Here is a 12,571-nt window from a genome sequence, read left to right on the forward strand (position 1 = left end):
TTCTCTGGGAAAAAGCATGTCGTTTATACTGTTCAGAGAGGAGTCTGTGAATGGGTCTCAAATAGTAGTTGAAAAGACGCCACTAAGGAGACTGCTAGAATGCCGCTAGATCAGGCATGGGAAAACTTGGCCCTCCAGCTGTTACGGAACTACAAGTCCCACAATGCATTGCAGGAGTCTGACAGCCACAGCCATGACTCATAAAGGCAAATGCCTTGTGGGACTTGTAGTTCCATAACAGCTGGAGGGCCAAGTTTGCCCATGCCTGTTCTAGATCTACCTACTCATCTGCCAGCAAACACCTACCCTGTCTGTATATGTTAAAGTGGACCTAAACTTTTGCACAGAACACAAGGAAAACAGAGGAATTCACCACATGTGTTTTTATAGAAGAGCCTGTCTAATTCACCACATCTGTAAGTAATCACAGGTGTAATTTGAGCTCTCCTCTCTGTCAACACAGAGAGGGCAGTCTTGGCAGACACAGCTAATATGTAAACACGGGAGTTTAACCCCTTGTCTGCTTCCATGAAACCAGGAAAGTAGACATTCTTTGCAGATTTATTGCAGGAGTTCTGTAAGTTGTAACAAATGAATGTTTTTCTTGAAACGTTATTATGCTGTAGCTAATCTTTTAGAGCAGAGAGTAAGTTCTGAGTTCAGGTCTGCTTTAAGTGCAGGTGCTAAAAGGAACAGACTAACATGCTTCCCTCTCCAGGAGGGCTTTGTTAGGGATGCAGTCAGTAAAATGGGTGCTGTAACGATTGGGGAATTATTTCCGTGTTCAGCGCACAAGATGCGCGCTGACACTGCGGAAATCCTCCACAAGCGTATAAAACGGGTCCCCAAGCGTTTTGGGTCGAGGGCCGGGTCAACATACTTCAGGGTGCTGGGGGGCCAGAGTATACATAAAATGATGTAGAAGTCTTTGCGGGCCAGACAATGAAGCATACCTAGGTGACAACCTGCAGTGGACAGCAGTGTTACCTGATGTGGAATTTGATTGGAAACCAGCGAATTACTGCTTTCTGGCTTCAATGTGGATGGGTGGTGCCAACACTACTATTCTATATGCGGACCACCAATATTTGAAGATGTAGCTGCCCGCATCTATAAGTAATACAATTTGTGTGTGGAGGGCCGGTAAAAAAGCCTCAGGGGGCCACATTCGGCCCGCGGGTCTTAGTTTGAGGACCACTGGTATAAAATAACAGAACCCAGCTTTGGGTGCAATGCACCTGTAGAGGGAAATTCCCACCAGCAGATGGAGCTGTGGAAAGCAGAGGAATAACCCTCTGCACTACCACAGATGCCAGATGGGAATTGTACGAGCTGAAATTATACAGGGCAAGATAGCCCTTAGAGAGAGAGAGTGAACACAGGGACAGAATGTATGCGTGTTCACCAATCTAGTCGCCACGCGGCGACGGTGAACACACAACAGCGAAGACCAAGTGGGAACGCAATCGCACGAATGGCGATTGCTATAAGCAACACAAGACTGAGTAAGACAGAGCAAAGGAACAGAATAAAGACAGAACTGATAACAAACTGTAATCCAACACACAGGTGCAGACAGGACTAATTACACGCGGTCACCACACGTTAAGCGCAATAGCAACAAAGCGTGTGCGTGGCACGGTCGCCACACGAGAAGCACAATAGCGACAAAGCGTACCAACCCTGACTACCACAGAAACACGAAAACAAAAGAGAACGCGAACGCTTGCTAAACGGTTACCTGTAACGTTTGTGGGATATCTCCGTGTTCAGCGCACAAAGATGTGCGCTGACACTGCGGAGGTCCTCCACAAGCGTGTCAAGATACTAGAACCCAGCTTTTGGTGCAAGCACCAGTAGAGGGAAATTCCTGTCGGCAGATGGCGCTGGGGAGTGCAGAGGAACCAATCCTCTGTACCTCCACAAATGCCAGACAGGAATTGTACGAAGCGCAGAATGCAATCGCAAGAGAAGCGATTGCGAATGAGAACTAGCAAAGGGACAGGTTGTATGTGTGTGCGCCAATCTAGTCGCCACCCCGCGACCGCGCACACACAACAGCAGATGGGAAACAGGAACGCAACCGCAAGAACGGCGATTGCCAGAAGTGACACAAGGCAGATCAGAACAGAATACGAGGATAGCAAAGGCACAGCAAATCATACAAAGAGGAGATACGGAAAATAACAAACGCTAGCTAACCGCGAACACCGCACTCATTCGCAACAGTGCACGGGGTTATGCGCGGTCTCCACGTGATAAGCACAATAGAGACAAGCACGCCTAACTAACCATCAACAGACAAACACGAAACAAAGAACGTGAACGCTTGCTTAACGGTTACCTCACCGAGCCTACAGCAAGCGCCCGTATCAGACAAGACAGACAGACGAGAAACAGGAACTAGGCAGAAAGGATCCACCGCTCTTCCGCCAGAGCAAGTGCGATCCAAGCAGGAACACAGATCAGAAAGATCCACAGCCGCTAACGCTAGCGGCTAGTGCGATCTAAACAAGACAGATCAGATGAGGTAGCCGGTAGCAACCGCTGCTCCAGCTTACACTCCAGGAACTCAGATCAGAAGGATCCACAGCCGCTACCGCTAGAGGCTAGTGCGATCCAAACAAGACAGAGCGATTCGCTATCAACCGCCGCTGGTGACAGCGCAATCGCGACAGACAAGACAAGACAGAATAGGCAGTACAAATTATACACAAACTGACTGCACTAACTAGGAATGCAAGGAGCACTCCCCAAGAATTAACTATACTAAGATAGCAGTGGCTGACACTCCAGGTGAGTCCAGCAGGAACAAACCTCTATGAGCAGCGAAGCATTGTGGGACACACAAAGTACTTATAGTACACGCCTCCAATGAATGTGGCCAGGCAATTTGCATGACAACGTATGCAAATTCCTCAGCAAGCACAAGCTGCAAAACTGACAGAAGGTCTTTTTTCCAGAGTCCTGCAGCATGCAGACCTGAATAATGGTCAAAAGGCTGCCTGCCTGCGCAGGCAGCTGAGCGGATCGTTACATTACCTCACCGAGACTACAGCAAGCGTTCGTTACAGACAGACAGATGGAGCAGCCAGTAGCAACCGCTGCTCTGAGTACACTCCTAAGGCAGAATACAGAAGGAACCACCGCCTCTACCGCTAGGGCGAATGCGATCCCAACAGACAGAATGATTTCCTGTCGACCGCCGCTGGCGACAAGACAATCGCAACAGATAGACAGTACAAAGCAATACAGGTAACAAACAACCTGACTATGCTAACAGGAATGCTAGGGCACTCCCCCAGGAACTACTCTAAGATAGCAATATTAGCAAACAGTAAGCAAAGGGCTGAGACTCCAGGTAAGTTAGCAGGAACAAACCATCATGACCAGCAGGGAATTCTGGGAGGAAATGGTATTTATACTGCAAGCCATCAAAGGAAGCAGCTAAGCAATTTGCATGACAAGTGGATGCAAATTCCTCTCCAGAACAGCAGCTCTGCAACTTGCAGAGTGAAGACAGGTCTCTTTTCCAGGGACCTGCAGCACTCAGACCTAAAAAATGGTCAAAGAGCTGTCTGCCTGTGCAGACAGCAGAGCAGATCATTACAGGTGCATAGAAAACATTACACCAGTCACAGCAACCATCAGTTATCCACCTATGTATGAACACAGCCCTTGTCTGATCCATGTTAAAAGAAACTAATGCTGGGAATACACGGCTTGATTCTGAGCCATTTAGATGGCTCGATAGATAATTTCCGACATGTCCGATCTCCCGCCCGATCGTTTCTGCGCTCAATTCCCCATTGAGGACAATGGAAAAAGATAAGAAAAATGAGCGGAAGATAAGAGAGTCTGCGGAATCGAGCGGGGAATAGATCGGGCGGGAGAATCGAGCGGCAAAATCGAACCGTGTATGCCCAGCATAAAGCGGAGATGAGTTGTAAGTGTTGAGAGTATACTGGGGCATTGACAATGCTGCACCAGATTATAATCCTGTTATACATGTTTCTTTAAGATCCTTCTAGATGGACCTGGAACGTTAAAGATAACCAACTTTAGCTTTTCAAAAGCTGATGGAGAAAACTTGGAAGAATTCTTTTCCATGGTAGGATCAGAGGAGAATTCTGGAGATGCAGGGGATTCTACACCACGACGTCGCATGAGAAATCATATAAAAGGTAGTCCTCTTAATTTTATATTAGTGTGTTAAAACTAAAGCTGTGTATGGGTGAAAATCTGGTGTCCGTGTAGAATAGATGTTTAACCATCTGCTGCCATACACTGCTAAATTATTTTTAAAGTGTTGTGTATCCCTCACTTGCTGTATCAGAACAGATTAGGCTGCTTGGTTGTTGCCAGACAGCATGTCTTCAGCATTACTACATGAGGTAGTAATTGATATCTGTATGAGTTTAGAATCAATTAGTACAGAGGTAGCCATGCATACTACAATAAGTCAGTTGATCATGCTTGTTGGCTAGGGGCCTCCTGGTTCCGTATAAACATCCTGTTTAAATGTAAGCTTGTGCTGTGAAACTCATATGCCCAGACCTGCTTTCCTTCAGTCATCGCATATAATGATGCGGCAGCATAGCATGGCTGGTAACTTACTCCCGCTAAATGCCAATATGAGCACGCTGCTCGTCCCGCCCTGAGCCACTTCGTGTCCAGTGGCTTTAAAGGACGTAATCCCTACACTTTGATTGGACCAATAGGCTGCTAGTCACTTGACAGGCTGCCTATTGGGCCAATCAAAGTGCGGGGATCCCATCTTAGAAAGTGACTGGATCTGAAGGGACTCAGGGCGGGACGAGTGGAATGCCCGTTATTGGCAAATAGCAGGCGTAAAGTTACTAGTGCTCGCTAGGCTGCACTACAGCAGCATAGCGCGCACTCCTCTGACCAAGCTTAATTACACGCACTACGCTGCCACTAGTGCGTATAGCATGCAAGGACTTAAAATTAAAGCACCCTAGTGTAATGGCGTGAGTAACAGGAGGTTACTAGCGCTTATTAGGTTAGTGATTCAACCCCAATGTCTATGCAAGTTTATGTTAGTTTCTTAGGAGGTTATGGACAGACCAAAGAAAAGATTGCATTGGCAAAGTTGGCTGCCTAAGCAAGTACTGCATTAAAAAACTGTTGAGTTTCACTTCTATGATATCTTTAAAGAGGAACTTCAGCCTAAACAAACATACTGTCATTAAGTTACATTAGTTATGTTAATTAAAATAGATAGGTAATATAATCTCTTACCCACCCTGTTTTTAAAAGAACAGGCAAATGTTTGATTTCATGAGGGCAGCCATCTTTTTGGTTGAAAGGAGGTGACAGGGAGCATGAGACACAGTTCCAACTGTCCTGTGTGCTGATCACCCCTCCCAGTTGCTAAGCAACGTGAATAACAACATAGGAAATACCATCATGCTTTGCACAGAATCAGGGAAAAAAAGCCCGGGCAGTTTTCTTTGATGGGTGGAGCTTAGCTAAAAATGCAGCTAAAAATGATGCTTTGGTAAGAAAAACAAAGTTCTGATGCTGTGAAACTGTTAAAGAGACACCAAGCCTTTTCAGTTCTGCTGAGTAGATTTTTAGTCCGTAGGTTCACTTTAAGGTTCCACAAAAGCAACTGTTTATCATCTTTAACTCATTTTTTCAGCCCCTACCTTCTTTTTCCACCACATGCTTCTTTACTGATGAACTTTGTAACATAACTCCCTGAAAAAAAGGCAAAGTGACAAAAATAGTGTTCACCATACATTTCTTTACTTTTGTCTGTACCCTTTCTAGACTGCTCTCTTACATGTTTCACTCTCTTGCCTGAACAAAGATTGCACACTGTAATTTCCAATCCTGGTCCCTATCTTTTCACTTACTTTTCTTTTAACTATCCTTTTCTATTAGCATTTTTCCATCCTCTCTCAGATCATGCCAAAGTGTTTCACATCTCTCCTTCACATCCAAAGTACAACATGTCCATGCAGCATTACTGCTCTTCGAACTCCTTGTTTCATCATCTTTAGTCTGTCATCACTCCTACCACCCTACACAAACAGCCCTAACCAATAGCACCAGTGATTACCTAACTAAATGTAATCACTGCTACTCCTACTTCATTTGTCCTGTGCATTTGACACTGTTGACTACCCTCTTCTTGTCATGAAAAAGGATTGCCACAGCTCCAACCACTGTCAGTCGTAGCACCAGGGAGTCAACCAGCATACACCCGGATCTCACAGGGGTGTAAAGTCAGAAACAAAGAGTAGAAAAAGCTGTGTCTCCACCTGGATTTTGCAATATTAGCTTAATTTATTAGTGGTAACATAGCCACAAAAAGCACAACGTTTCTGCACACAGGCCTTTGTCAAAAGCTAACACAATCACAGACATCATTATAAAACTTTGTTACATAAACACACCCACAAAGGGGTGGGCACAACCTTAAAGAGAGAGTAACATTTTAAATAGCCATTCATCAATCATAGAAAACATCTTAAATTAAAGTCCTCATTTAAACTGTCTGACGTAAGAGTGCTCAGCCTGTCTATCCAGCAGATTTCTCTTCTCAATTAAGAGGTTTCGTTATCCATTCCTTCACTTGCTAATACTCCTTCCAGTACACACCATCCTAGGTCGCTGACTGTATGATTGCATTCGAAAAAATGGCGACCTATGGGGGAATAACATTTATTTTTGTTTAGTTCCCTCTTTTCAACATCTGCCTTTTTTCTGATAGAGCCGTAGTAACATCAGGCTCTATAAGAAAAATCCGGCAGATGTTGAAAAGATGCAATCATACAGTCAGCGACCTACGATGGGCGCACGTCACATAAAAAATGGGAAGGAACAAACTCAATCCAACATAAAAAAAGTAATTTTCAAAACCATGATCAAACTTGGGAAAGTCTTAGCAAAACTACAAGAGACATACAGTATGTGGAAAATTTTAACCCTGATAAGTTGTACGGAGTTTGTTTGTTTATTTATTTATTTAGTTTAGTTTAGAGAGTTTTAAGGGTGAGGCCCATGTCTTGTGTATTCTTTTTAGTCACAAACTGAATTAAAAGAAATTAAATTTTCGCATATTTTGTACCAAAATGAAAGACTTGTAAAGTGAAAACAAAGTGACAGAATATAAGAGAAAAAGCATGTATTGTTAACTTAGGAACTTGGCTTTTCAAATATGTATGCCATGTGGGTATATTACTATTATTTTTGCAAATAAGGTCTCATAATCATCGATAGTGTACAATGAGAAAGCAAAAAACACCTTTATTCAAAATACAATATTGTCCCCATACATTGTGCTAGGAATATAATTTAAATGTCGTAATAACAAGAATGGATGAGCAAATAAAATTTGTGGGTGTAACTTATACTTAGCACTGTTTATTGCAAAGCTATATTGGATTTAAAGGCATAAATAGTGGGGTTTTTTTTAATTTTTTACCTTAATTGCCCTTTAACTACCTAAGGACCGCGTAACTCCAGTCGGTGTAAAGTCTTGGGGCTTGCTTTTGCCGGAGATTGCGCGCATCTTCTGCTTGGTAGGCTCCTCTCCGCCTTCATTCTCACAGCGGCGATCGCTGCTCGGAGACTGTTAGACAGCGAAACCACTGTCTAATTACCTGTACATCGATGGGATCTAAGGCAGCGCTGTACTGGCTACAGCCGTGTGACACTGCTGTCCCCTCTGTGGGCTCAGAGGTGATCAGCTTTAGCCTATGACAGCTGATCACGCTGATTGGCTGGCGGGGGGAAGGAGGGTTTAGTGTTAAAAAAAAAGTATTTAAAAATAAATTACAAAAAAATTACAAAAAAAACACAAACTTTGGTGGAGCGATCAGACCCCACCAACAGAAATCTCTGTTGGTGGGGAGAATGGGGGGGGGGGGGAATCACTTGTGTCCTGTGTTGTGCAGCCCTGCAACTTGGCCTTAAATCTGCAGTGGCCTATTTGACAAAAAATGGCCTGGTCTTTAGGGGGTAAAGCCTGTGGTCCTGAAGTGGTTAACATGCATAGAAAATAACAACAATATATAGATAATTTAGGTTTGATTAGTAGTAATACAATTATTGACAAATGAATGAGAGCAGTGCTGATATGTGAAAATTGCTCTCGTCCTGAAGCGGTTGATTTTTGTGTTTTTACTTCCCAAAAGTTTCAATAAAACCACACATGGTCTCAAGAGATGGAAAGTGTATTTAGGTTTCAATAGGTTTCAATACTACTACTCAACTCTGTTGAGTTTTTACCCTTCTCAGGAATTCCCTTCCTAGACATATTAGTGACTTTCAAATCCCTTAAACCTTTATAACTTACCTTTTTAAACAATCACCCAATCTAAGCTTGCAGATTATGACTGAGGAGCTTGCTGCCTCCAGTTACATAGCTTAATCATTGCTTTACCTCTCATTTCCTTATTATTTCTTTAGCTTGTAAGCTGGCAGAGTAAGGCCCCCCCCCCCCCCTCCTTTTTTATTTGTTGTAGTTGCTGTATGTATTGCTAGACTTCTATTAGCCACCTTGACATTTTTTTGTCTACAACCTCATTACACATGCTACATACACGTTTTGTTTCCTACTGTGTATAGCAGCATGGAAGATGATAATGCTATGTAAACTACTGGTATTCATAATCCAGTAAATAGTAGTGCTCAGATAATTTATGATTAATTTACCTGTTCTGATTTCCTTTTGTTTTTAAGGTTCACCAGTTTATGCTGCCCCAGAAGTAATCAAAGGAGCAGATTTCTCAGTTTCTAGTGACCTTTGGTCATTGGGATGTGTGTTGTATGAAATGTTTGCTGGTAAGCTGCACTAAACACTTTTTACATATTTTACTGTGAAACATGAATTATTCTATGCAGAAGACACAAAACAATGAAAGTTATGTCGGCAATCATCTTTTTTTTTTGTATTTGTAGAAGATGCAAATGCATTTTTTTATTCAATTATTTTCTTGTTTCCTTTTTTGTAAATTGAAAAATATCCATGGCTCTACAGCCTGAAACTAAGACCTGCACACAATAAATAAATAAATAAAAAATGTAAAAACAAGCTGTATTTAGTGCAGCTTACAGTACACCTGAATTTAGAGGGATATGGAGGCAGCCATATTTATTTCTTTGTAAACAATGCAAATTGCCTGGCATTCCTGTTGATCCTCTGCCTCCAATACTTGAAGCCATAGACCCTAAACAAGCATGCAGATCAGCTGTTTCTGACAAAAATCTGACACGATTAGGCACATGCTGGTTTCAGTTGTGGGGCACTACTGATGCATGAAAGATCAGCAGGATGCTAGGCAACTGGTATTGTTTAAAAGGAAAAAAATATGGCAGCCTCCATACCCCCTCAGGTCAAGTGTCATTTAAAATAATCAAGTGAAAAATGTAAAAGCAGTTCAGAAAAAACATAGGATCAACCCTTCCCCAATAAAAAGAATCAACCCCCCCCAGATAACATAATAGTATTTGTAACTGACTCAGACATAATTAATCCCCTTCGCCATTGCACACCATTCTACATGGCTTCAGTCTGCGATCAGCTGCAAACAGCACTAACTGGCGTATAGTCAGTGTTAAACTAAACCTGGGTTTAGCACCAGTGCCGTGGCTATGTCTCCACCTGCCTGCACACCTGATATACCTAACAAAAAAGCTGGAGGACGATGATGAGAAGCATGGAGCAGAATCCCAGCAAGAACCGCGGAAAGTAAAGCTTGTGCCTTATTTGTACATGAGCAATCTGCCTGGGTTTGAAAATTACAACCTAACAAGATTTTACGTTCTAAGATAATTGTCCCACTTCATACCCCCTAGATACTTATAGGAGCTGTTCAGCTGCTCTTGCGGCTTTGCATAGGAATGCAAGCTTGCAAGTGGGACCGAAACACAACTGTAGAAAAAAACTGAGCGTGAACTGCGCTTGGAGAAACATGAGATTGCATAAGTGGAAGAGGTGCCCTGCGATTTCCATTATCTTGTCAGTGCCCTTGCAAAAATTGAATCAAAGCATGCTCAACGGAATATGTCCCTAATGTCTTATTATAGCACTATATATGAGCTGTGATACATCAGGATTTGATGTACAATTATCCACTGGCAAAGGGCTTGACCTTCCATATTTACAAAGGTAGTCCCTGACTTGCGAACGCCCAACTTACATTCGACCCGCCAATACAAACGGCATGGATTCTGTGGGAACAAGTCAAACTTTTTTTTTTTTTTTAAGTTTTGTAAGTATTAACTTTTGTTTGAAGCAGTGCAACAGTTTGTTTTCCAATTCTGTTTGCCAGCATAGATGGGAAATCTTCTGACAGGTGGACACACACCATACCATTTTTTAAATTTCTTTTCAATTCAAGAATTACAATCAATCTTTCTGATTGTAACATTTAAAAAATCTGACCAATGTACCACACGCATGCTCAATTTTTCTCCAATTATCAAAAATAAAAATAAATATTGAAAACTCAGAACAAAAATTACTTGTCTATAAATCAAGAAATTGACAAGCTCTCCTAATACCATTCAATATTCATAAAAAGTGATCAGAAAAATTTACCACTCCCAATCTTTTATGAAAAAAATAAGGAATTTGATCTAATTTCTCAAAACTTATGAAAGGAAAAAAGTATACATTTTTATGCATACATATTTTTATTTAGGCAAACTGTATAATTCTAGTCATAACATCTAAAAAAAGATTGTATCTCATTTCTTTATTTGTTCCTGTGTTTGGACAGGCCAGCCCCCATTTTTCTCTGAAAGTTTCTCAGAATTAACAGAGAAGATTGTATATGAAGACTTTCCCCAACCTCAAGGTATGTAACTTTAAGAAGAAATGTATGTGTACACTTTATTTGCTTTAGCAGGCTATTGCTGCTGAAATGCAATGCAACACCATATTCTTTAGCTCCACCTCCTGTGCTTATTGAGCTCTACAATAAAATAGAGAAAAACAACGAAAATAGGGTTGTCTTTTCTACTGGCTTAGGAATAGGGCAAAGGAAAACATCCCATCTGCTATTCTATATTACCAACTTCTGATTAGGTACCGGTTCACACCCATCTCTGTGCGGGCAGAAGTTTGCCACTTACCGGTATGTCAGAGTGTCCTCTGTAGTAGATATAGTGTTTACAGACTTTGTGCAACCTTTGTACTCTAGAAACTCAACCTTCAATCCAGTGCTGCCAGGCCTTAGGGCCTGTTCAGACTATGCGTGTTCCTAGACGTTTTCAGGGAACACGTACGGGTACCAAAAACGCATAGGAACGCCTCCTAATGCTTTTGAATGGGCTAGTTCACGTGTATGCGTATGAGACGCATACGTTTCTCATCCGCATTGCTGCACGCAGTTCTGTGCGTCACGCATAGAAACGGAAGCAATGAAAGTCTATGGACGCGTATCAAAAACGCGTACTATTGCGTTTTTAGCGTCCGTTTTCCTCTGCGGTTCCCATAATTCTTTTTTTCCCCCTGGGTCACGTGTGTGTGCAAAACGCAATAGAATACGCATTAGAACGCAAGAAAAACGCATGCGTTTTTCAACTTGCGTTTCTTTGATTTTAAACGCATTCTTCATACGCAGATAGTCTGAACAGGCCCTTAGGGTAGCAGCTTCATTTGACTATTTTAGGGTAAAATTTGGACACTGATTATGAGGCTATCTGATGGTATATTTACAAATACATGGAAATGTACTTTAATTCCTGTATACAAAACTGAATTGAATTGTGTTGTTTTAGGTGTGCTTGAAATTTCTCTTTGAGTTTACTAAATAAGAATATGTATGTGAAAGGCTTTTGTAATGTTCTTAACTTTCTATCTAGGGCTATCATCTGCCAAGCCATCCTCTGAGTTTCAGTCCTTACTAAACAGTTTACTACAGAAGGACCCACTAAAGCGGTATGGGTAACTGTATAATATAACTGGAAACGCTGTCAAACAATAGCATTTCTGAGGCCTGGTTTGCAATGTAGATTCTATGAATTTGTATTAAGATGTAATTATTTTGTAGGGTTACGTGGAATGAACTGCTGCGTCACTCTTTCTGGAAAGATGCTTTTTCTGGAGGCGACAATATGATCCAACGAATGAGTATTCTTAGGTATGTTATAAGCATTGTTGCCTGGAGCCTTTTAAAGTAGCAAAAAATGTCAACTCAGACTTGTGTAGGAGGGTAGCGACAGCACTGTGCGGGGATAGGGACAGCACTGTGTAGCTATGTTTAGGCTATGTTCACAGTAACACGTTGTATCCCACAATATAATCGCATTGCTAACGCGATGCAATTTTATTATATTGGTACATTAAAAAAGATGCGTTAGCAGTGCGGTATGACAGAATCTGCTGCAATAATGTGATGCATGTACTGTATGCTTTACATCGCATGCATTACCTACCCCACATCCCAGCCATGGCACTATCTGCATGGAGTTTCCTGTGTTTGTGTGAGTTTCCTCTGGGCACCCTAGTTTCCACCCACATCCCAAAAACATATAGATAAGTTAATTGGTTGCCCCTAAAATTGGCCCTAGGCTATGATACATACACTAC

At 42.0% G+C, this 12,571-nt stretch overlaps 1 protein-coding gene across 4 annotated transcripts in view; it reads left to right on the plus strand.

Moving 5' to 3' along the window:
* Positions 1 to 12,571, plus strand: part of ULK4 (unc-51 like kinase 4) — an 892,004-nt gene that overhangs the window by 49,396 nt on the left and 830,037 nt on the right. For 3 of the 4 annotated variants that reach the window (XM_068236316.1, XM_068236318.1, XM_068236315.1), the window contains exons 5-9: positions 4,022 to 4,184; positions 8,716 to 8,817; positions 10,758 to 10,835; positions 11,845 to 11,920; positions 12,033 to 12,122. In XM_068236316.1, the coding sequence (XP_068092417.1) occupies positions 4,022 to 4,184; positions 8,716 to 8,817; positions 10,758 to 10,835; positions 11,845 to 11,920; positions 12,033 to 12,122 (509 nt within the window). The remainder of the gene's footprint in view (positions 1 to 4,021; positions 4,185 to 8,715; positions 8,818 to 10,757; positions 10,836 to 11,844; positions 11,921 to 12,032; positions 12,123 to 12,571) is intronic. The other variant, XM_068236317.1, reaches the window with a different exon arrangement.

The sequence above is a fragment of the Hyperolius riggenbachi genome, chromosome 5 (assembly GCF_040937935.1).
Source record: "Hyperolius riggenbachi isolate aHypRig1 chromosome 5, aHypRig1.pri, whole genome shotgun sequence".
Classification (NCBI taxonomy): Eukaryota; Metazoa; Chordata; class Amphibia; order Anura; family Hyperoliidae; genus Hyperolius; species Hyperolius riggenbachi.